Below are 27,351 nucleotides of genomic sequence, written 5' to 3' on the forward strand. Positions count from 1 at the left end.
AACAGATAACCTGCTTACCTCAGAGCAAGATACGGGACATCCAAGGGAAGATCTCCAGCTTCAACTCAAAGAATCTCTGTTCCATCAGGGACTCAATGAGTCTACTGGGGATCCTTACATCCTGCATACCATCCGTTCAGTGGTGTCAGATCCATTTTCGAACCCTACAGATGTGGATACTCAGGGTTTGGGACAGAAGAGAATCTTCTTTAGACCAAAAGGTGATCATCCCTCAGAGGATAAAGACCTCCCTTCTTTGGTGGAAGGACAGGCTAAAGATCTCCAAGGGGGTGCAGTGGTCAAGAAACCCCTATGCCCAGATCACCACAGATGCAAGCCAGTACGGTTGGGGAGCAAAGGTCGGAGAGGTCTATTACCAGGGAGTCTGGCCCAGATCTGTCAGCCTCCAGTCATCAAACCTTCGAGAACTAAGGGCAGTCTGGAAGACTCTAAGACAAGCAAAAGTTCATCTTCAGGGCCATCATGTAAGAGTCCTGTCAGACAACACGACAGTGATCAGGTATTTAAACCATCAGGGAGGCACAGGTTCGTGCAGCCTGCTGAAATTGACGGCAAGAATATTCGCCTGGGCCAAAGCGAATGTCCGGTCAGTATCCGCAGTCCACCTGAAGGGGTCCCTAAATGTGGAAGCAGACTACCTAAGCCGGGCAAGAATAGATCACTCGGAATGGTCCTTAAACGAGGAGGTCTTCCTGATGATAGTGGACAGGTGGGGGAGACCTACAATAGATCTCTTTGCCACTCGAGCAAACTCAAAATTACCAGTTTTTTGTTCCCTACATCCCAGAGACAGCCCGAGTTTCCTGGACGCTTTCTCTCTCAGATGGAACCGAGGTCTCCATTACGCTTTCCCTCCTCTTCCATTAATACCGAGGGTGGTACAGAAGGTCATACAGGACGGTACTTCAGTCATTCTGGTGACACCCTACTGGCCAAAGAGGAACTGGTTCCCAATCCTGTGGAACCTTGCCAGCGAAGGTCCTTGGATTCTACCAAAAAGACGAGACATCCTCCATCAGGGTCCGATCCTACACCCGGACCCGGACTTCCTCAACTTAGCAGCCTGGATCCTGAGACCCAGATCCTAAAGCGTCAGGGTCTATCAGAGGCGGTAATTTCAACTCTTAAGGCTTCCAAAAAGAAGGTGACCTTTTCAAGATCTGGAAGCGTTTCTGCTCATGGTCAGGTTTGCCTTCACCGAATACCTCATCCCCAAACATCCAGATGATTCTGGATTTTTTACAAAGAGGTTTCGAGATGGGATTAAAACCATCCACACTCAGGGTACAAGTATCAGCCCTTAGTTGCTTTTACGACACCGAGCTGGCAAGCCATAGGTGGATAAAACGCTTCATGAAGGCAACAACAAGGCTACGTCCGACCCTAAAGTCTCACGTACCTTCCTGGGATCTAGATATCGTCCTTAGGGGGCTATCGCATCCTCCATTTGAACCTCTGAGTGACTGCTCTTTGAAGCACAAATCCTACAAGACTGCATTCCTGGTTGCCATCACCTCAGCCAGGAGAATAAGTGAACTACAGGCCTTTTCAGTTAGAGAGCCTTACCTACAGGTCCTAGATGACAGGATAGTCCTAAAACTAGACCCGTGTTTTCTACCAAAGGTGGTCTCGAAATTTCATAGGGATCAGGAGATCACCCTCCCTTCCTTGTTTAATAACCCATCTAATGATTGGGAATCTACCCTTCATTTACTTGATGTCAGACGGGCAGTACTGGATTATTTAGAGACCACTAAGGACTTTAGGAAGTCAGATTGCCTCTTTGTCCAGTTTGGAGGAAGAAACAAGCGTCAGAAAGTTTCCAAGTCCTCCATTGCTAGATGGATCAAAGCTACCATCACCTCCTGTTATTCCCTACAGAATCTTTCTTGCCCTGGCGATATCAAAGCCCACTCTACCAGGGCAATGTCTTCTTCTCAGGCAGAAAGAGCGGGTGTCTCCCTAGAGGAGATCTGTAGGGCAGCCACTTGGTCCAGTATCCATACTTTTGCCAAACATTATAGGTTGGATCTTTTTAAAAAGACTGACATGGCCTTTGGACAAGGGGTTCTTCAGTCTGTGTCCCACCCATAGATTCATATTTGATATACCTCCTTGTATGGCCGTCGTGGTGATGATATGGAAAGCCGGAATTAGTACTTACCGGTAATTCATTTTCCATGAGATCACCACGACGGCCCGTATTTCCCTCCCTATTGTTACCCGGGGGTTGATATGATGAAATATCTTCTCCTGTTTATTTATTTTTTTCACGTGTGTAGCCACCACCCTTTACTCTGATATTTTGGAAGCACTGGTGTTTGGTGGTGGGAGGGGAACATTTAAACCTTTCTCTGCTTCCTGCCCCTACAGAGGTCAGGGGTCAATCTCCTTGTATGGCCGTCGTGGTGATCTCATGGAAAATGAATTACCGGTAAGTACTAATTCCGGCTTTTATGCACTCATATAGCGCTGACCTATTCCACAGCTCTTTACATTAGCATAGGCATGGTCAACCTGCGGCCCTCCAGCTGTTGCAAAACTACAACTCCCATCATTCCCTGACAGCCTACAGAAGGGCATGGTGGGAGTTGTAGTTTTACAACAGCTGGAGGGCCGAAGGTTGAGCATCCCTGCATTAGCACATTACAAAATCATCACAATCTAAGTTCCCTATCAGTCTGTCTTTGGAGTGTGGGAGGAAACCGGAGAACCTGGAGGAAACCCACACAAACACGGGGAGAACATACAAACTCCATGCAGTTGTCCATGGTCAGATTCTAACCACTTAGCCACCGTGCTGCCCGTACTACCCCTACACAGCTGCACATCTCCTGCCTTGTCTGTCAGGTACCATATTGAACTGATGGCGCTACTACTACCCCTACACAGTTGCACGTTTACGGTCTTGTCCGTCAGGTTCTATACACACTGCTGCTCTTGCTCCTGAAAAAGGGAGAATTTTTGGATGCTTGTTCGGAACAAGACACTGTTTCTTCCAATGCAACTGTGTGTGTATAAACACTGGCCAACATGTGCCCCCATAAAGGAATAATTGTTGAATTTTTTTAATATTAAAAAGCATAATAAAACCCATACTGAATAAGCTGTTTATTACCACCATCAACCATGCGTTTACCCATAGCTATATATTCGTCAGTGTCACACTGCCATTATTTACTATTGCTGTTATTGCGTTAAAGTCCTTGAAAGAGGAGAGAGAAAAAATTCTAAAAAGCGAGAGACAAAATATGATTCTTAGGAGACTTCAGAGTGTCATACACCAATTTTCAATTTCAATCAAATCTTCCAGCCAATTCGTTAGACTCTGGTATACACATCCCTTGCTACCTGGAAAGAAATCTTGTGGTGGTCTCAGCTCTCTAGGATGTACGGGTGACTTGCATTATTCCTTCCCATGTGCATAACCTTACATTTGTCAGTGTTAAACCTCATCTGCCACTTATCTGCCCAAGCCTCCAATCTATCCAGATCCCTCTGTAGCAGTATACTGTCCTCTTCAGTGTCAATTACTTTACACAGTTTAGTGTCTTCTGCAAAAATGTATATTTTACTATGCAAGCCTTCTACAAGATCATTAATAAATATATTGAAGAGAATAGGGCCCAGTACTGACCCCTGAGGTACTCCACTAGTGACAGTGACCTAATCTGAGTGTGTACCGTTAATAACCACCCTCTGTTTTCTATCACTGAGCCAGTTACTTACCCACATATAAGTCGAACAACACATAGGGCACAACTACACTGCTACATGTGGCGCAGACCAATCTTTGATGGATTTTTTTTGCAACTGTCGTGTCGCGGTCGCAGCGCGACACCATAGACTATCATTATAAAAAAAATTTGAGACAAAATGTCGCACAACACATGTCGTCGTGTAGCCCTAGCATTAAAGGGGCAGGGCGCTTTGGAGGTCACTGTTAAAGAGGCGTTCACTGTGGAGGTCAGTGTTAAGGGGGCAGGGGCCACTATTAAAGGGGCAACTGCTGTGGAGGTCACTGTTAAGGCAGCAGGGTACTGTGGAGGTCACTGTTAAGGAAGCAGGCCCCTGAGGAGGTCACTGTCGAGGGAGTGGGGTGCTGTGAAACTCACTGTTAAAGGGGCGGGTTGCTGTAAAGGTCCAAGTTATGGGGATGGGCTGCTGTGGAGGTCCCATTTTAACCACTTCAGCCCCCCTAGCTTAAACACCCTTAATGACCAGGCCACTTTTTACACTTCTGACCTACACTACTTTCACCGTTTATTGCTCGGTCATGCAACTTACCACCCAAATGAATTTTACCTCCTTTTCTTCTCACTAATAGAGCTTTCATTTGGTGGTATTTCATTGCTGCTGACATTTTTTGTTATTAATCGAAATTTAACGATTTTTTTGCAAAAAAATGACATTTTTCACTTTCAGGTGTAAAATTTTGCAAAAAAAACGACATCCATATATAAATTTTTCTCTAAATTTATTGTTCTACATGTCTTTGATAAAAAAAAAATGTTTGGGTAAAAAAAAATGGTTTGGGTAAAAGTTATAGCGTTTACAAACTATGGTACAAAAATGTGAATTTCCGCTTTTTGAAGCAGCTCTGACTTTCTGAGCACCTGTCATGTTTCCTGAGGTTCTACAATGCCCAGACAGTAGAAACACCTCACAAATGACCCCATTTCGGAAAGTAGACACCCTAAGGTATTCGCTGATGGGCATAGTGAGTTCATAGAACTTTTTATTTTTTGTCACAAGTTAGTGGAAAATGATGATTTTTTTTTTCTTATAAAGTCTCATATTCCACTAACTTGTGACAAAAAATAAAAACTTCTATGAACTCACTATGCCCATCAGCGAATACCTTGGGGTGTCTTCTTTCCAAAATGGGGTCACTTGTGGGGTAGTTATACTGCCCTGGCATTCTAGGGGCCCAAATGTGTGGTAAGTAGTTTGAAATCAAAATGTGTAAAAAATGGCCGGTGAAATCCGAAAGGTGCTCTTTGGAATGTGGGCTCCTTTGCCCACCTAGGCTGCAAAAAAGTGTCACACATGTGGTATCGCCGTACTCAGGAGAAGTTGGGCAATGTGTTTTGGGGTGTCATTTTACATATACCCATGCTGGGTGAGATAAATATCTTGGTCAAATGCCAACTTTGTATAAAAAAATGGGAAAAGTTGTCTTTTGCCAAGATATTTCTCTCACCCAGCATGGGTATATGTAAAATGACACCACAAAACACATTGCCCAACTTCTACCGAGTACGGAGATACCACATGTGTGACACTTTTTTGCAGCCTAGGTGGGCAAAGGGGCCCACATTCCAAAGAGCACCTTTCGGATTTCACAGGCCATTTTTTACAGATTTTGATTTCAAACTACTTACCACACATTTGGGCCCCTAGCATGCCAGGGCAGTATAACTACCCCACAAGTGACCCCATTTTGGAAAGAAGACACCCCATGGTATTTCGTGATGGGCATGGTGAGTTCATGGAAGTTTTTATTTTTTGTCACAAGTTAGTGGAATATGAGACTTTGTAAGGAAAAAATAAAATAAAAAAATCATCATTTTCCGCTAACTTGTGACAAAAAATATAAAATTCTAGGAACTCGCCATGCCCCTCACGGAATACCTTAGGGTGTCTACCTTAGGGTGTCTTCTTTCCGAAATGGAGTCACTTGTGGGGTAGTTATACTGCCCTGGCATTCTAGGGGCCCTAATGTGTGGTAAGTAGGTAAATGACCTGTGAAATCCGAAAGGTGCTCTTTGGAATGTGGGCCCCTTTGCCCACCTAGGCAAAAAAGTGTCACACATGTGGTATCGCCGTATTCAGGAGAAGTTGGGCAATGTGTTTTGGGGTGTCTTTTTACATATACTCATGCTGGGTGAGAGAAATATCTCGGCAAAAGACAACTTTTCCCATTTTTTTTATAGAAAGTTGGCATTTGACCAAGATATTTATCTCACCCAGCATGGGTATATGTAAAATGACACCCCAAAACACATTGCCCAACTTCTCCTGAGTACGGCGATACCAGATGTGTGACACTTTTTTGCAGCCTAGATGCGCAAAGGGGCCCACATTCCTTTTATGAGGGCATTTTTAGACATTTGGATCCCAGACTACTTCTCACGCTTTAGGGCCCCTAGAATGCCAGGGCAGTATAAATACCCCACATGTGACCCCATTTTGGAAAGAAGACACCCCAAGGTATTCAATGAGGGGCATGGCGAGTTCATAGAATTTTTTTTTTTTTTGGCATAAGTTAGCGGAAATTGTTTTTTTTTTTTTTTTCTCTCACAAAGTCTCCCTTTCCGCTAACTTGGGACAAAAATTTCAATCTTTCATGGACTCAATATGCCCCTCAGCGAATACCTTGGGGTGTCTACTTTCCGAAATGGGGTCACATGTGGGGTATTTATACTGCCCTGGCATTCTAGGGGCCCTAAAGCGTCAGAAGAAGTCTGGAATATAAATGTCTAAAAATTTTTACGCATTTGGATTCCGTGAGGGGTATGGGGAGTTCATGTGAGATTTTATTTTTTGACACAAGTTAGTGGAATATGAGACTTTGTAAGAAAAAAAATAATAATTTCCGTTAACTTGGGCCAAAAAAATGTCTGAATGGAGCCTTACAGAGGGGTGATCAATGACAGGGGGGTGATCAATGACAGGGGGGTGATCAGGGAGTCTATATGGGGTGATCACCCCCCCCCCCATCATTGATCACCCCCCCCCCCGTAAGGCTCCATTCAGACGTCCGTATGTGTTTTGCGGATCCGATCCATGTATCAGTGGATCCGTAAAAATCATACGGACATCTGAATGCAGCCTTACAGGGGGGTGATCAATGACAGGGGGGGTGATCAGGGAGTCTATATGGGGTGATCACCCCCGTCATTGATCACCCCCCTGTAAGGCTCCATTCAGACGTCCGTATGCGTTTTGCGGATCCGATCCATCTATCAGTGGATCTGTAAAAATCATACGGACATCTGAATAGAGCCTTACAGGGGGGTGATCAATGACAGGGGGGTGATCAGGGAGTCTATATGGGGTGATCAGGGGTTCATAAGGGGTTAATAAGTGACAGGGGGGGGGGGTGTAGTGTAGTGGTGTTTGGTGCTACTTTACTGAGCTACCTGTGTCCTCTGGTGGTCGATCCAAACAAAAGGGACCACCAGAGGACCAGGTAGCAGGTATATTAGACGCTGTTATCAAAACAGCGTCTAATATACCTGTTAGGGGTTAAAAAAAATCACATCTCCAGCCTGCCAGCGAACGATTGCCGCTGGCAGGCTGGAGATCCACTCGCTTACCTTCCGAACCTGTGAACGCGCGCGCCTTCACCGGAAATCTCGCGTCTCGCGAGATGACGCGTATATGCGTGACTCTGCGCAGCGCTGCCACCTCCGGAACGCGAATCTGCGTTAGGCGGTCCGGAGGTGGTTAAAGTGTTGGGGCAGTGTTAAGGGGCGGAGTGCTGTAGAGGTCACTGTTATGGGGGATACTGTTGATATCTTTTAACGACACACAGAAACATTAAATGAAATAGATTACTCCTAGTATATATATATAATATATGCGCTCTCATTGGCTGAGAAATGAGCCCGACAACCTTGGGCCTTGGGGAGCAGTCCTGGCACCCTTGTAAACACTGGGGGTGCTCTTCAGCCAATCTGTACGGTAACGATCTGATCACACCCGCTAATCTCTCGCTCCGGCACAAAGAGCACGGATTTTCTCACGCTCTCATTGGCTGATAGGAATGTCAATCACCATCGACCAAGAGGACGAGAATGGCCACAGTCGCTGCATTCTAGTCTCGAGTTGTAGTCACTGTACCTGGGGTGACCCTCTCATCCCACCATTGTGTACACAAGATAGATTACACACCCATCAGCGGCTGAACCCCAATACCTTTCAGACATCTCAGACACCCCATTAACCAAGGAAATGTAATGGATATGGAAGAAAGGGCTCCGTGCACTGATCAGATGAGGAACGTACTTGAGGCAAGAGTAGCGTATAAATTTTTATTAGAATGCCAATGACGCGTTTCGGAGCCCAAAAGGCTCCTTCTTCAGATTACACCCAATACCTTGGAAGATCTTTACCGTGATCAAGTCTTGGATGAAGTAGAGAAAAAAATTCTATATACACCTTTTCCTGAAGTCCCCTATTTCTACCATCTGAGCGCACTAGGAAGACCCATAGTCGCTACCACCAACTCCACCAGCAGTCTATCTCACTATGTAGACATGTACCTGCAGAAATGTGTGATCCTACTGCCCAGTTATCTCAAAGACTCGACACAACTGACTGAGATAACTAACATCAAGTGGCACCGAGACCTTCTGCTTGTTACAATGGACGTCTCTGTATTATATATTGAACATAATCCTGGCCCGTCTTGTATTAGACACAATCTTGACATGATAAAACAGTTGTACTTACCATGAAGTATTTGGGACCGCGATGGGCAGTAAAGTTGTGCCTTCATATGCAAACCTTTACATGTGGATTTTTGAAGATCTATATATATGGCAAAAAGAATACAAGATCTTCATATATCACAGATTTATAGATGACTTGTTTTTCATCTGGAACGGGGACCACACATCCCACGTGGAATTCCATCAACTACTGAACAGTAACACCTGGGGTATTAGGTTCTCCCTTGAATCCAGATCGTATCAGTTTTCTGGACATCACCATTTCTCATGACGAGCAGAGGTTCCTGACCTCCATAGAAATGGATCTCAAATGTCCCTTTTAGTCAATTGAAAAGAATAAGGAAGAACAGTTAAGAAGAGAAAACCAAAGAACAAGCCAAAATTTTTCTAAAAGGTTATCCATCCCCGTGGTCAAAAACTCCTACCAGAGAGTGAAAGAATTGACACAAATCCAGTGCCTACAGCCAATCTTGAAAAAGGACACCTCCAAGGCACGTGATGAAATTAGGAATATTCTCCTTAAGCACTGGCCTTTACTTCCACCTAGACCTACAGTCGCGTATTAAAAACATAGTGTCCCCAAGCAGGCTTAGACAACATCATGTTGAGTAATCAGATGGCACTTACCGATCCACCAGGTAGCTACAAATGCGGCCAGATTTCTATATCGTTCATCTGTCGCTCACCAATTATTGGAATTTCGCTCTAACAATGCAGGAGAAAAATTCCCAATTAAATACCATCTGGATTATATTATTGACCTTATTGAATGTAGATGTGACCTACGGTATATAGGCCGAGGCCCACAGCAGCTCCACGACCGACTTAGCCAGCATTGTCATAATATCAAGAGTGGCTTTCTTAAAGGGGATCTCCTGGCTTTTAATATCGATGACCTATCCGCAAGACACCCGGCGCCCCGACGATCAGCTCTATGAGGAGATGGCGCCCACACTGCGCATGTGCCGTCTCCTGACTCTCTTCTTGCTCGCTGCTGCTTTGCCATAGACAAACAGCGGAGAGCGGGAAGAGAGAAGGGGGGCGGCACTTGCGTAGTGTGTGCGCCATCTCCTCATAGAGCTGAGGATAGGTCATCAATATTGGGAAAGCCCGGAGAACCCCTTTAAACAAGGCGTTGGTAAACACTGTACTCTTAAACACCCTGGAATACCCAATCCTATCCGAATTACTCCTATTAATACTTACCATAGATTTGAGGTCCTAAAAAAGAAAGAAATCTTCTGGATTTATAAGCCCTGTACTTTTAACCCCTTAGGTCTAAATGAGGTCACTGAGCACTTTAGTCCTTCCTTTGTATTTGTCATGGGTCTGCTGGCCCCATCTAGTGGCCGACTAGCATCATGGTCACACATTTTCACTAGCTGATATACCTGAGTATTTTATGTCTGGTGGTATTAATAGAATATAACCATAGTCTCCAATATATTCATTTTTGTTAACCTTTTAACCCATATTTATGTTGTTTATTTGAGTTGTGTCTTGTATTAAAACTGTATTTCTAATTGTAATAGATCGTTAACCTACAAAAAAATAGGTATTGGATGTTATCAGGAGAAGAAGCCTGGTCGGCTCAGAAACGCGTCATTGGCATCCTAATAAAATATTTATACGCTACTCTTGCCTCAAGTACTTTCCTAATCCGAGCAGAGAGCAGACCCGCTTTTTTTCCATATCCACTGGATCTAAGTTACGAATCGGCCCATACGGTCACTGACAGCAAACCCGTAGAACTCTCCCCCCCTCCGTCCTGCAAAGGTAAGCCTCTCGGATACTACATCACGAGTGTGTAAGACTGGGCTGAGTGGACACGAGTGTGTAAAACGACTGCCGTGTGGACATGTGTGTAAGGCCTCATGCACACGGCCGTTGTGCGTCTGCTCTGTGCACTGCAATGTCTGTGCAGCAGCCAGGACGGATCGAGACCCATTCAACTTGAATGGGTCAGTGATCTGTCCGCACTGCAAAAAAAAGTTATATTTTTTGGCGGTGCGGAGGCACGGCCAGAAACACCACGGAAGCACTCCATGGGGTTCCGTTCCGTGCTTCCGTTCTGCATCCCCGTGATTGTGGACCCATTCAAGTGAATAGGTCCGCATCCGTGATGCAGAGTGCACATGGGCCGGCGCCTGTGTATTGCGGACCCGCCGTATGCGGGCACACAACGGCCGTGGGCATGAGGCCTAAGACTGAGCTGTAAGGACATGAGTTTGTATTTCTGCACTGTATGCACTTGAGTGTGTAACTCTGGACTGTATGGATATGAATGTATAAGATCAGGCTGTATGACCACAAGTGTGTAAGACTAGACTGTATGGACTCGAGTGTGTAAGACGACTGCCGTGTGGACATGTGTGTAAGACTGAGCTGTGTGGACACGAGTGTGTAAGAGTGAGCTTTATGTACACGTGTGTAATTCTAGACTGTATAGATATGAGTGTGTAAGACTATGCTGTATACAAACCCCTAGATCTCTCCCCCTCCGTCCTGCAAAGGTAAGCCTCTTGGCTACTACATCATACCGCTGATCAAATGGTCCTCCCTATGAGAGCTTCTTACACGAGTGTGGACACGAGTGTGTAAGAGTGGTTTGTATGGACACGAGTGTGTAAATCTATGCAGTACCAGCATCCAGACGTGGGAGTGCTTTTTGCCCATATTTAAGCACCTCCTCCCCAGCACTCCCCATACCATCTCACTGGTTGTACCTTAAGGCGTCAGCACCATCCCGCCGCCCCCGCCCGACATCTGGCACTTGTGGCATCGGATATTGTCTTACTGTGCTCTGAGAAATTACATAAAGTACGAAATCCCTAATTGTATTACAAGAATCACATGGAAAATAAAGCCGCCATACTGTAGGCGTCATGAGGACTTGTGCTGCCGCCCTTCCTCCATGGATGTTACACAGGTTATTAGTGAATTGTGTCGAGGTGACACATTTTGGACCTGCTCAGACAAGTTCTTCAGAACCTAGCAGGACCTGTTCTCCTAATTATTACATGGGCTGCTTATGTAACGCTCCCCGAGTCACAGCGCTGTATGAACGTAGGGTGCAGTGACCGACCAGAAGGTATTCTGGAGGGCCGCCACCGGATGCTTCTTTAGTGACTTAGCCAGGAATAGGCAAGAGGGTTACAGCGAACCCCAGAGGAGCCAGTGCAGATGATGGGAGTGGTAGTGGCCCTGATGCGTCATGGTGTCCTACCTCAGGTCGTCGCTTCCTGGGGTTCAGTGAAGTGAATAAGTGATGTGAAGGAACCAGAGATTGTAGAACAAAGAACTTCTTTCTTTACTGAGTCCAAAGATATATAGCAGCACATCCAGCAGCAGTTCATACAAGTGCAATCTCTCCCCCCACATAATGGGGTATGGTGGTTAGCGATGTGGCAGAAGATGACACTCAGAAGTGAGGTAGATGACTATCTCTCTCTCCTGATTCCCTTCCCTGCGGCTGTGCTCTGATACCTGTGGCTGTAGGTGTCCAGTGTATGATGGTAAATTCTAGCTATGGCTGTCCTGAACGGCGGTGGTGGTGTCCTAACATGTTTCCCCACATCATGCAGCAGAGTCTGTATCTCTTGATCACTCTGCTGGTACAAGTACGCCGCAGTTTACCGATCTTCTGTAACCTAGGACCCTGCAGCCTCTCTGGAGTAGTGGTCCTCCCAGATGAGCTGACTCCACATGGTGGTCCACATGGCCTGGAGAAGCCCACCCATTCAGCACAGTTATAGAGAGGGAGACATGAACATTAAAGGGGTTTTCCAAGTTAGAATAAGAGGTTTATAAAACATCATCCCCTGCTCGGCACATGGGCTGAGGAGCATTTACCTTTAGAGGATGCAGTCCAGGCCCATTGTTATTGTTGATGGTCTGCAGTCTGAGACTTCTCCTAGTGCGCAATAGGCGGGGTCTAAGGGGCTCCTCCCCTGTATAGTCAGGGCACCGCGCAGCTGAGCACCACCAGAAGGCGTCATCGTACAATGTCGTCACCTGTGTACACGCCGTACCCCAATACTTCTTAGGCCTGTGTTACACCAACAGATTATCTGACAGATTTCCTGACCAATCATTGGTTGGATGGCCAATTACAAACACAGATCTTTTGTTATACCAACTTTTGGTCTGATTGGACAGATATTGGTCAGATAATCTGTTGGTGTAATAAAGACCTTAGTGTCTCCTGCCTCCTACACCTCCACTCCCTGCATGTGGTAGTCATCTCTGCCTCCTTCTCTAAATAATATCCTCCCTCTCTTCCTCTGTCTTTTCCCCTCTCTCTACCTCACTCTCTTTCTCGCTCTCTCCCTCTTTCTTGCTCTCTCTCTACCTCTCTCTCTTTCTCTATTGCCCTCTAGCTCCCCTTTCTCTCACAATTCTCTCTTCCTCTCATTCTCCCTTCCTCTTACTTTCCCTGTCTCTTTCTCTCACCCTCTGTTTCTCCCTCTCACTAACTTTCCCCCACTCTCTTCCGCTCTCTCTCTCTTCTTCTCAAACATATAACAGGGTATATATGGTGTCATGCAAAAGTTTGGGCACCCCTCGTGAAAATTACTGTCACTGTGAACACCTTGAAGATGAAATGATCTCCAAAAGACATAAAGTTAGAGCTGACACATTATCGCTTTATATTTGAAACAAAAACTATTTATTTTATTTTCATCTTTTAAATTTTCAAAATAACACAACAGAAAAAGAGCCCAAATCAAAACTTTGGGCACCCCGCATGTTTAGTACCAAATATCACAGCTTGTAAACGATTTTTGTAGCAGCCAAGAGTCTTTCAATTCTTCTGCAGACATCTTCCAGTTCTGTGAGATTCCTGGGTCGTCTTGCATGTTCTGTTCTTTTGAGGTCTAACCACAGATTTTCAATGATGTTCAGATCAAGGGACTGTGAGGGCCATGGTAAAGCCTTCATCAGATCAGGGGACTGTGAGGGCCATGGTAAAACCTTCAGTACATCAGGGGATTGTGACGGCCATGGTAAAACCTTCAGCAGATCAGGGGATTGTGAGGGTCATGGTAAAACCTTCAGCAGATTAGGGGATTGTGAGGGCCATGGTAAAACCTTCAGCAGATCAGGGGACTGTGAGGGCCATGGTAAAACCTTCAGTAGATCAGGGGATTGTAAGGGCCATGGTAAAACCTTCAGCAGATCAGGGGATTGTGAGGTCCATGGTAAAACCTTCAGTAGATCAGGGGACTGTGAGGGCCATGGTAAAACCAGAAGATCAGGGGACTGTGAGGCCCATGGTAAAACCTTCAGCAGATCAGGGGATTGTGAGGTCCATGGTAAAACCTTCAGCAGATCAGGGGATTGTGAGGTCCATGGTAAAACCTTCTGGCGCCTTTTGAGGTCGTCTATTGTGTCCCTCACTGTCCGTCCGTTTTCATTTTCTCGCTTTCATGCCCACCGTGGCATCACTCTACAACCACAAATAATAATAAGTCCACATTATAATAACCTTACAGCAGCTATACGGCGGTGGTGAAGACGCTCATGACAAGGGTGTACAGTAGTGCTCGTGCAGTGCACTGACACATACGTGCGCCTACCTGAGCCTGCGGAAAACTATGGACCCACTGAGAGCCAGACTATCAAGGACATTCCTATTAATTCATCAGGGCAATATACTGAATAAACAGTGTTGATGTAACAGATTCCATCTAGCAAAGTAGCAGTGTTAGAATGGAGTTGATGTAGAAGAGAAGAAATGTTGGGGTAGCAGGGTTGATATGATATGGAGTTGATGTAGCAGAATAGCAATATTGGTGTAGCGGAGTAGCAGGGTTAATGTAGTAGAATAGCATAGTTGATGCAGCGGAGTAACCGAGATAATGTAGTAGAATAGCGGAGTTGATGTAATGGAGTATTTATGTTGTTGCACACTGAATGACAGTACACCTAATGTACCTCAGACCTAGGGCTACTACAAGTTGTATTATGTTATTGCATTTTTATTGTTTTTTTTTCCTACCAGCAAGGTTGGCAGGAACAGGGTTAACCTCCCTGTTCCACCCCTCTTTGTAGGAGTGGGCTGGTCCTGCTTCCTGTGGGGGAGTTCCTGTCTAAAGACAGTGTGGAGAGGAAGCATCCTGCAGAGCTCCTGCTCCTGATCCATATTCTTCAGAGAGAAATACTTGGATTGTTTTCCAGTGAAGCCTTGAGAATCCAGACAGCAGAATGACCTGCTACTTCTGCATCTACAGACCCTGCTGTGAAGTGAGGGAGTAGAACCAAGCCACCCATCGCCAAATAACCACTAGGCCAGTATCACCTAAGTGCAGAATTACCACCTCCCAACCTGCCTCCATATCCTCCGCTGGTGCCAGAGAAGAATTGCATTAAAGCCTGCTGCTACTGTATGTTTTTTCGAGTTCTACGTTGCATTTAGTAAAAAGGACTTTGTTCCGTTTAAATATGGCCTCATTCTTCAGTTCTGTAACTCCACTGCACCAATCCCCAGGGATCAACAGCCTGAGGGACGCTGTGACACTTCATCATGGCCACTACTACTCCTATCCTCTACACTGGCTCCTCAGGGGCTCACTGCACACCCACAAAGGTTTATACACCAGGAACGCCAGACACTAACCCAAATCCTGGGAGTATGGCTGGGTCCACAACCCTTGCCCATTCCTGCCCAATCATAGAAACATTACCCTATGGATTTTATTACAGATCTGGGGTAAGAAGAGAAGCCACATCAAAGTCCATTTAAAGGGTTAAGGTATCCGAACCAGGTGACAGTGGGGTCGGGCAAATGTCTAATGTGAAAGAGGGGGGCCCAACTAGCAGATATTGGGGGGCAAGAAGGATCTGGCATGCTGGGTTTCACCATGCCTGATGCCAGATGAGGGGGTGAGGAGAAGACACCCGAGAAGTGCAAGATCAATCAAATGTTTGACTCACAAAAGGTTAGCATCCATGGCCCAGAAGAAGGATCTCAGGTACCAGCCCAATGTATTCACACTGAAAGACTGGTGGGTAAGGTTCCCTGATCCCCAACGTATTGCTGTAGAGTTATTTTAGATTAATTGGTTAAGGACCTGGTCTTGCTGGCACCTGGACTCTGAGGTCTCACCCTCCTGGTGCTCTGCACTGGAAGTTTGTCTGATCCTTGGTTTGGACTTCTCTCTGGTCACATTTTATCCCATAGAGTAGTTCTGCGAGATGACTACCATTGACCTACCAAACTTCATCTTCTCTGACAGGCACTTGGTGAGTGACCTCAACAGAGGACCTTCTAACCTAGATCATCTATCCAATCTGGAGAAAACCATTTGAAGCTAAGTCATGAGGCCAACAAAATATTGGTGAGAGTAGAGAAGAAGTGTTTATAGGAAACATTTAGAAGATACAATTAGAGGAAACAATTAGAAGTTTATTTTCTGTTTCCTAGATCTGGAATACCATATTTAACAGGCGGAGAAATCCCCGCCCGTGACCTGACAATGAGCAGAAGACTCTGCCTGAGGAGATAAGGTGGGTCTGCTGAGGTATAAAGTAAGGTTACCTCATAGCTTCTCTCAGAGCCTCAGAACTAAGCACAAGAACCTTCTACTTCCATCAGGACAATGTGTCCCCTGAAGTTCCTCATCCTCCTGCTTCTTCTTCTGCTCTCCATCACAGTCACGCATCAAGGTAAGAGACAGAGACGTCCATTATAACTCAAGAAGAACGTGCAAAGAAACCTGCAGAATTCATTGAGAAGTGACTCCTGGCTGGTGTAAACTCAGAGTAGGCAGTACCTCAACCCTTCTCAAGAACATGTGATCAAAGTGATACATTGTCCGGAAATTAGATTGTGAGCTCCTGGGGTCAGGCCTGATGGGGGAGATACATTGTGAGATTGTTGAGATTAGATTGTGAGCTCCTGGCATGAGGGATGATGGGAGTGATACATTGTGAAATAGGGATATTAGATTGTGAGCTCCTGGGGTCAGGGATGATGGAAGTGATACATTGTGAGATTAGATTGGGAGCTCCTGGGATCAGGGATGATGGGAGTGATACATTGTAAAACAGGGAGATTAGATTATGAGTTCCTGGCGTCAGGGATATTGGGAGTGATAGGTGCGTCAGATTAGAATATTAGATTGTGAGCTCATGGGGTCAGCGGTGATGAGAGTGATGCATTGTGTGTGAGCTAGGAGGATGATCAGATTGTGAGCTCTTGGCATGAGAGATGATGGGAGTGATACACTGTGTGTGAAATGAGGAGATTAGAGCTTCTCATGCATGCCCCCTACTTCTTTCTGCTGTTATGGAGACCTTGTAAGGATTCCAGTCCCCATCTACATCACTATCTCCATCCTCCCGGCAGTGATGTGGACTGTGATGGTGTCCAGGGTCCTCCAGCCCCTCCACATGACACGAGCCGCCACAGTGCTGACCGATCCCTCATCATGTTGTGTTTTCCTCAGGGCTTGCACCTTCTTCTGCCTCCTGCTGCACCCAAGTAGCCAAACACATCCCGAGGAACATGCTGCAGCAAGTGACCAAGGTCCAGCTCCAGAAGAAAGACGGGATCTGCAACATCAAGGCCATCGTGTGAGTGTCCAGGAACATTCCTTCCTCGCGGTGATCTCACCTGAAGGCGGACAGAGCTTCTGTCACCACCGCAGGACATGCAGCTGTATGGCGGGGTCTATTTCAGCTCCATGGCATGTTCAAGATCTGAATGAGAACCCTCTTGTCTCCATTCAGAGGCAGTAAACCTGTACACACCTAGTCCTGCTCTCAGCTGAGGGTTTGTTACAGTTGTATCCAGCCTAGACAATGCTCTGTGAGCTGAACACATCTGTAGCAGCTGCACAAATCTCTCTGCTGGTTTGTTACAATGTATCAGTCGGGAGTCCTGGCTGTTTAGATACAACTGTATCCACTTCTCAGCTGCAGGCAGGACTAGGACAACCGTATATACACCCCGTCCTACCTGTACACCCCGTATATACACCCGTCCTATCTGTACACCCCGTATATACACCCCGTCCTATCTGTACACCCCGTATATACACCCCGTCCTATCTGTACACTCCGTATATACATCCGTCCTATCTGTACACCTCGTATATACACCCCGTCCTATCTGTACACCCCGTATATACATCCGTCCTATCTGTACACCCCGTATATACACCCCGTCCTATCTGTACACCCCGTATATACACCCCGTCCTATCTGTACACCCTGTATATACACCCCGTCCTATCTGTACACCCCGTATATACACCCCGTCCTATCTGTACACCCCGTATATACACCCGTCCTATCTGTACACCCCGTATATATACACCCGTCCTATCTGTACACCCCGTATATACACCCGTCCTATCTGTACACCCCGTATATACACCCGTCCTATCTGTACACCCCGTATATACATCCGTCCTATCTGTACACCCCGTATATACACCCCGTACTATCTGTACACCCCGTATATACATCCGTCCTATCTGTACACCCCGTATATACACCCCGTACTATCTGTACACTCCGTATATACACCAGTCCTATCTGTACACCCCGTATATACATCCGTCCTATCTGTACACTCCGTATATACACCCCGTACTATCTGTACACCCCGTATATACACCCCGTCCTATCTGTACACCCCGTATATACACCCGACCTATCTGTACACCCTGTATATACACCCGTCCTATCTGTACACCCCGTATATACACCCCGTCCTATCTGTACACCCTGTATATACACCCCGTCCTATCTGTACACCATGTATATACACCCCGTCCTATCTGTACACCCTGTATATACACCCGTCCTATCTGTACACCCTGTATATACACCCGTCCTATCTGTACACCCCGTATATACACCCCGTCCTATCTGTACACCCTGTATATACACCCCGTCCTATCTGTACACCCCGTATATACATCCGTCCTATCTGTACACTCCGTATATACACCCCGTCCTATCTGTCCACCCCGTATATACACCCCGTCCTATCTGTACACCCCGTATATACATCCGTCCTATCTGTACACCTCGTATATACACCCCGTCCTATCTGTACACCCCGTATATACACCCCGTCCTATCTGTCCACCCCGTATATACACCCCGTCCTATCTGTACACCCCGTATATACACCCCGTCCTATCTGTACACCCCGTATATACACCCCGTCCTATCTGTACACCCTGTATATACACCCGTCCTATCTGTACACCCCGTATATACACCCCGTCCTATCTGTACACCCCGTATATACACCCCGTCCTATCTGTACACCCCGTATATACACCCGTCCTATCTGTACACTCCGTATATACACCCCGTCCTATCTGTACACCCCGTATATACACCCGTCCTATCTGTACACCCCGTATATACACCCCGTCCTATCTGTACACCCTGTATATACACCCCGTCCTATCTGTACACTCCGTATATACACCCCGTCCTATCTGTACACCCCGTATATACACCCCGTCCTATCTGTACACCCTGTATATACACCCCGTCCTCTCTGTACACCCCGTATATACACCCCGTCCTATCTGTACACCCCGTATATACACCCGTCCTATCTGTACACCCCGTATATACACCCGTCCTATCTGTACACCCCGTATATACACCCGTCCTATCTGTACACCCCGTATATACACCCGTCCTATCTGTACACCCCGTATATACATCCGTCCTATCTGTACACCCCGTATATACACCCCGTACTATCTGTACACCCCGTATATACATCCGTCCTATCTGTACACCCCGTATATACACCCGTCCTATCTGTACACCCCGTATATACACCCGTCCTATCTGTACACCCCGTATATACACCCGTCCTATCTGTACACCCCGTATATACATCCGTCCTATCTGTACACCCCGTATATACACCCCGTACTATCTGTACACCCCGTATATACATCCGTCCTATCTGTACACCCCGTATATACACCCGTACTATCTGTACACTCCGTATATACACCAGTCCTATCTGTACACCCCGTATATACATCCGTCCTATCTGTACACTCCGTATATACACCCCGTACTATCTGTACACCCCGTATATACACCCCGTCCTATCTGTACACCCCGTATATACACCCGACCTATCTGTACACCCTGTATATACACCCGTCCTATCTGTACACCCCGTATATACACCCCGTCCTATCTGTACACCCTGTATATACACCCCGTCCTATCTGTACACCATGTATATACACCCCGTCCTATCTGTACACCCTGTATATACACCCGTCCTATCTGTACACCCTGTATATACACCCGTCCTATCTGTACACCCCGTATATACACCCCGTCCTATCTGTACACCCTGTATATACACCCCGTCCTATCTGTACACCATGTATATACACCCCGTCCTATCTGTACACCATGTATATACACCCCGTCCTATCTGTACACCCTGTATATACACCCCGTCCTATCTGTACACCCCGTATATACACCCAGTCCTATCTGTACACCCCGTATATACACCCGTCCTATCTGTACACCCCGTATATACACCCCGTCCTATCTGTACACTCCGTATATACACCCCGTCCTATCTGTACACTCCGTATATACACCCCGTCCTATCTGTACACCCCGTATATACACCCCGTCCTATCTGTACACCCCGTATATACACCCCGTCCTATCTGTACACCCTGTATATACACCCCGTCCTATCTGTACACTCCGTATATACACCCCGTCCTATCTGTACACCCTGTATATACACCCCGTCCTATCTGTACACCCTGTATATACACCCCGTCCTATCTGTACACCCCGTATATACACCCGTCCTATCTGTACACTCCGTATATACACCCCGTCCTATCTTTACACCCCGTATATACACCCGTCCTATCTGTACACCCCGTATATACACCAGTCCTATCTGTACACCCCGTATATACATCCGTCCTATCTGTACACTCGGTATATACACCCTGTCCTATCTGTACACCCCGTATATACACCCCGTCCTATCTGTACACTCCGTATATACACCCCGTCCTATCTGTACACCCCGTATATACATCCGTCCTATCTGTACACTCCGTATATACACCCCGTCCTATCTGTCCACCCCGTATATACACCCCGTCCTATCTGTACACCCCGTATATACATCCGTCCTATCTGTACACCTCGTATATACACCCGTCCTATCTGTACACTCCGTATATACACCCCGTCCTATCTGTACACCCCGTATATACACCCGTCCTATCTGTACACCCCGTATATACACCCCGTCCTATCTGTACACTCCGTATATACACCCCGTCCTATCTGTACACCCCGTATATACACCCCGTCCTATCTGTACACCCCGTATATACACCCCGTACTATCTGTACACCCCGTATATACACCCCGTCCTATCTGTACACCCCGTATATACACCCGATCTATCTGTACACCCTGTATATACACCCGTCCTATCTGTACACCCCGTATATACACCCCGTCCTATCTGTACACCCTGTATATACACTCCGTCCTATCTGTACACCCTGTATATACACCCGTCCTATCTGTACACCCCGTATATACACCCCGTCCTATCTGTACACCCCGTATATACACCCGTCCTATCTGTACACCCCGTATATACACCCCGTCCTATCTGTACACCTCGTATATACACCCCGTCCTATCTGTACACCCCGTATATACACCCCGTCCTATCTGTACACCCCGTATATACACCCGTCCTATCTGTACACTCCGTATATACACCCCGTACTATCTGTACACCCCGTATATACACCCGTCCTATCTGTACGCCCCGTATATACATCCGTCCTATCTGTACACCCTGTATATACACCCCGTCCTATCTGTACACCCCGTATATACATCCGTCCTATCTGTACACTCCGTATATACACCCCGTCCTATCTGTACACCCTGTATATACATCCGTCCTATCTGTACACCCTGTATATACACCCAGTCCTATCTGTACACTCCGTATATATACACCCGTCCTATCTGTACACTCCGTATATACACCCCGTACTATCTGTACACCCCGTATATACACCCGTCCTATCTGTACACCCCGTATATACATCCGTCCTATCTGTACACCCTGTATATACACCCCGTCCTATCTGTACACCCTTTATATACACCCCGTCCTATCTGTACACTCCGTATATACACCCCGTCCTATCTGTACACCCCGTATATACACCCCGTCCTATCTGTACACCCTGTATATACACCCCGTCCTATCTGTACACTCCGTATATACACCCCGTCCTATCTGTACACCCTGTATATACACCCCGTCCTATCTGTACACTCCGTATATACACCCCGTCCTATCTGTACACCCTGTATATACACCCGTCCTATCTGTACACCCCGTATATACACCCCGTCCTATCTGTACACCTCATATATACACCCCGTCCTTTCTGTACACCCCGTATATACACCCCGTCCTATCTGTACACCCCGTATATACATCCGTCCTATTTGTACACCCTGTATATACACCCCGTCCTATCTGTACACCCTGTATATACACCCCTTCCTATCTGTACACCCCGTATATACACCCCGTCCTATCTGTACACCCCATATATACACCCCGTCCTATCTGTACACCCTTTATATACACCCCGTCCTATCTGTACACTCCGTATATACACCCCGTCCTATCTGTACACTCCGTATATACGCCCCGTCATATCTGTACACCTCGTATATACACCCCGTCATATCTGTACACCTCGTATATACACCCCGTCCTATCTGTACACCCCGTATATACACCCGTCCTATCTGTACACCCCGTATATACACCCAGTCCTATCTGTACACCCCGTATATACACCCGTCCTATCTGTACACCCCGTATATACACCCAGTCCTATCTGTACACCCCGTATATACACCCGTCCTATCTGTACACCCCGTATATACACCCCGTCCTATCTGTACACCCCGTATATACACCCCGTCCTATCTGTACACCCCGTATATACACCCCGTCCTATCTGTACACCCCGTATATACACCCCGTCCTATCTGTACACCCCGTATATACACCCGTCCTATCTGTACACTCCATATATACACCGCGTCCTATCTGTACACCTCGTATATACACCCGTCCTATCTGTACACCCCGTATATACACCCCGTCCTATCTGTACACCCTGTATATACACCCCGTCCTATCTGTACACCCCGTCCTATCTGTACACCCCGTATATACATCCGTCCTATCTGTACACCCTGTATATACACCCCGTCCTATCTGTACACCCTGTATATACACCCCGTCCTATATGTACACCCCGTATATACACCCTGTCCTATCTGTACACCCCGTATATACACCCCGTCCTATCTGTATACCCCGTATATACGCCCCGTCCTATCTGTACACTCCGTATATACGCTCCGTCCTATCTGTACACTCCATATATACGCCCCGTCCTATCTGTACACCTCGTATATACACCCCGTCCTATCTGTACACCCTGTATATAGACCCGTCCTATCTGTACACCCCGTATATACACCCCGTCCTATCTGTACACCCCGTATATATACACCCCATCCTATCTGTACACCCCATATATACACCCGTCCTATCTGTACACCCCGTATATACACCCGTCCTATCTGTACACTCCGTATATACGCCTCGTCCTATCTGTACACCTCGTATATACACCCCGTCCTATCTGTACACCCCGTATATACACCCCGTCCTATCTGTACACCCCGTATATACATCCGTCCTATCTGTACACCCTGTATATACACCCCGTCCTATCTGTACACCCTGTATATACACCCCGTCCTATCTGTACACCCCGTATATACACCTCGTCCTATCTGTACACCCCGTATATACACCCCGTCCTATCTGTACACCCCATATATACACCCCGTCCTATCTGTACACTCCGTATATACGCCCCGTCCTATCTGTACACTCCGTATATAAGCCCCGTCCTATCTGTACACTCCATATATACGCCCCGTCCTATCTGTACACCCCGTATATACGCCCCGTCCTATCTGTACACTCCGTATATAAGCCCCGTCCTATCTGTACACCCCATATACACCCCTGTTCTTCCTGTGCACCCATTTTCTCATGTCTGATTGTCTTCTCTCTCTTACAGTCTGCATGTTGACAACCAGTTAAAATGTATGGACCCCAAAAACCGTCTCCTTCAGAAGTGGGTGAGGAAGCATCATCCAAAGCAGGCTTGAGGCGACCCCCAGGAGGGTCTTCATCTGTAGATACGTGATGTGCCGCCGCCGCTGTCTGCGTTTCTCTTCATGGTGATGAGCTCTTAGATGGGGAGTCCAGCCCTGGCACCTACAGCACCCAGGACCACCCGAGGTCACTGCCCCATCTTCTGCCACGTGAACCTAGAAATACCCTTTAAGACGCAGAGCGCGGTGGACAAGAAAAAGGAGCGTCTGGGACTTTAAAAAATTGTCCACGTGGGTGGGATCGGAAACAATGTCAGCGCTGGATCGGTGGCTATACATCGGCGGGTAATGACTATTAGGTTACATCACGCCTTGCCCTGACGACGTCCAGATTTTTCCAATATTGAACTATCCCTTTAAGGTAATTTTTATATAAGTAAAACGTAATCTCTGCATAGATGAGAATTTCTAGAACTTTCTAAAAGACTTTGTGCTCTTCCCCATTTTCAAGAACTCTGCTTGCTGTCAGTGAATGGAAACCCTCTTGTTTCCATCCAGAGGCAGTAAACCTGTACACACCTAGTCCTGCTCTCAGCTGAGGGTCCGTTACACTCGTATCCAGTGATGCGCACACCTCTCTGCTGGTTTGTTACAATGTATCAGTCTGGAGTCCGGTTGTTTAGCTACAATTGTATCCAGTTCTCAGGACTAGCTATATTCAGGATCACTGCCTCTGAATGTAAGGAGAGTGTGTGCATTCACTGACAGCAAGCGGTGATCTTGAAAAAGGAAGGGTAATTGAAACACAGACCATATTAGGAAGCTGTAGAAGTTTTTTATTTATACAGAGCTTAAAGGGGCATTCTGGTAATTTCAAGCTACCCCCCTCCCCCATCCATAATTTGCTGGGACACCCACCATTGACAAAAACGGGGACTCAAGCCCTTCAGGGATCCCATTACCGTCTGGGGGTCCTGCAACACTTGGGGGTCCTCGTATTATCTCAGCTTGTTCCTGCAGCTTATAATGATGTTGTATCTTACACATGACGTCCTGTAGAGTGTAAGCTCCTGTGGTGCCGGATATTCTACGTACAAGTAATAAAACGAATAAACCGCTGGTCCTGTCTGCGGAGGGTTTCCATTGTCACCTGGGGGGCTATAGAGCGGCGTCTTCTGGTCACGGGGCACCTACCTGCAGGACCGCTCCCCAGCTCGTCCTCTCCTTCCCATACCCTACTGACTATGAGCCTATGGCCTCATGCACACGGAGGTATTTTGTTTCCGTTTCCATTCCGTTTTTTTTGCGGATAGGATGCGGACCCATTCATTTTAATGGGTCCACAAAAAATGGTGTGCTGTCCGCATCAGTATGTCCGTTCCGTAGCCCCGCAAAAAAAATAGAACATGTCCTATTCTTGTCCGTTTTAGGCATTGTTATAATGGATCCGCAAAAAAACCCGGATGTCATCCTTTTTTTTGCAGATCTGCAATTTGCTGACCGCAAAACACATACGGTCGTGTGCATGTAGCCTATAGCGAGGCCTTCGAGGGAGCGATCAGCGGACGAGGGGAAGGAGCCTCTGCGGTAATATCCTGACGTCTACACGACCGCTTACAGAAAAACACGGGGGAGGAGAGGGAAGAACTTTGTGAATAGAAGGTGAGCGGGGGGCTTCTCTCCCCTCAGTCAGCCACAGGGAGCCATGTCTGCGGCTCTAGTGACTGACTGGGGGTGAGAGAAGCCTCGGTCAGTTGCTGCAGCGTACGCTCAGACAGCGCAGTGCTGCTGTCTGAGCGTGAGCTACTGAAAAGGTGGACATCCCTTTGTCCGTCCAGGCCCTGCGCCGGACGGAGAACAGGGAGCCTGAAAACCGGACTGTCCTCCTAAAACCGGACGTCTGGCCACCCTACCCAGCAGGGACCCTCCGGTGCGGCGAGGGGGGTGCTCCACAGCTGCCCGCCGCTGCAGCGGGAGGAATCTGATACAGCGGCAGGGACCAGCGGGAGAGGGGTGGGGGTGTTCCCCCGCCGGCTCTTCCAGGCAGCGTGGGGGGTCTAGTCAGCCGACAGCATTCCCCCAGCAGGAGATTTGGGGGTGAGCCTCAGTACAGGTTGTACCTGTCAGCGGGACCGCGGGCAGCAGGCGTCAGGCGGGTCCCTCATCAGGCCGGGGAGCGGCTTCTCCAGATGGGGGCCAAGTCGTCAGGAGGAGCAGGGAGAGGAGTAGAGCGCTGCGGCCTAGTGGCCATGGCCGGCAGCTTTCTTCTGGAGCCGGAGCGAATGAGGAAGGGGAAGCACCTCCCCCTCTGCATGTTAGTGCGGCTAGTGATGGCAGGGTGTCAGGAGAGTTGAGGAGCCAGTCTGCTGGGAAGTGTACTCAGAATGTACACAAGGGAGCGCCGGTACACCAGGTCTGGTCAAGTGTCTCCAGTGGATGGAAGGTTAGGTCCTATCATGGATGAAGATGCAGGCCCTGCCCCTTATGGATCGCGGGGGGGGGGTCTCCAGCCGTCAGGTCGGTTAAAGAAGGGCAATAGAGCCAAGACACTTGGGATGCCCAGGAGAGGTTGGATGATACAGCGACGCCGTGCATCTGTCCTGTTCCTGCTGAGACATCAACCCCGATGACCCAAGGAAGATCAGCGCGAAAAAGTCCAGCGGCCGCTGAGAGGTCCTCTCAGGGACGGCCTTGTGAGTGGACGGCAGGGGTACAGCGTGCAATTCAGGAGGGGTTTGGGGAGAGTAGTGCAGGCATAACTGGGGTTGAGAGTGCGGGAAGGATGGCGCAGGAGTTGTTGGCGGGGTTGTTGGCATTGGTGTCGCCCTTGGGGTCTAGTTCGGGGTTTCTCCATCTACGGCTTGGGCACCGGCGCTTGCTACAGCAGGGGAGAGTTAAGGTTCCACAGGAAGGAGGCCTGAGTTGGCATCAGACGGGTCTGAAGTGGCGGGGCCTTCTGGTGTGGTAGCAGGGAGTAGCAAAAAAGTTGCAGTGGTTGAGGACGTAAGGTTGGCGGACGCGGCGAGAGGGGAAGTTTATGTGTGCTTTGAAGGTCCCCTTGGGGCACATTTGAAGCAGGTTAGGGAGAAGATTTGGAAGGGAGAATATGTAGAAATTTTTTCGTTGCTTCCTTTAGAGAAGTTTAACCTAGATGGGGGAAAAAAAACCTGACGAGAGCAAGAAGGAAGAAGAGGAGAAGCGGCGTTACCTTTTGATAAGCGTTTGAGATTTTGGCTAGTGTAATGGGGGAAAAGTTCCCGGAACAGTGCTTGGTGTTATGTTATTATATGGACGCCATTGGAGAGGCTGACAGGGTGTACGGGGGAGTAGCTTGGCTTAGGTATGACGAATAGTTTCGGCAGCGGAAGGCGGTGCGGCCCAGTATCAGATGGGATCACAAATACATTAGTCTTTGGATGCATTTGATAGTGGCTCCAAAGGCAGGGATGCAGCCCTTTCGCAGGGAGGCCGGGGGTTCCTTGGCCTCGGATTCGTCAGCGGGCGGTAGGAAAGGGTGTTGCTGGCAATACAATGAAGGGTTCTGCAAGTTCCTTTCTGATTGCCGGTTCAAGCATGAATGCTCCTGTAGTAGGGGGGGGCGCACAGCTTATCCCATTGTTTCAAGCGAGGTGGGGTAGGGGAT

General features: G+C 47.6%; 1 protein-coding gene across 1 annotated transcript; it reads left to right on the forward strand.

Moving 5' to 3' along the window:
• Window positions 1–16,011: 16,011 nt before the first annotated feature.
• On the forward strand, window positions 16,012–24,601 carry LOC120992088 (C-C motif chemokine 28-like). Its single transcript, XM_040420839.1, has 3 exons — window positions 16,012–16,148; window positions 16,931–17,057; window positions 23,672–24,601. Exons 1-3 carry the CDS (start codon window positions 16,082–16,084, stop codon window positions 23,760–23,762), a joined length of 285 nt encoding a protein of 94 aa, XP_040276773.1. The 5' UTR covers window positions 16,012–16,081; the 3' UTR covers window positions 23,763–24,601.
• The last annotated feature ends 2,750 nt before the right edge of the window (window positions 24,602–27,351 follow it).

The sequence above is a fragment of the Bufo bufo genome, chromosome 2, assembly GCF_905171765.1.
Source record: "Bufo bufo chromosome 2, aBufBuf1.1, whole genome shotgun sequence".
NCBI lineage: Eukaryota > Metazoa > Chordata > Amphibia > Anura > Bufonidae > Bufo > Bufo bufo.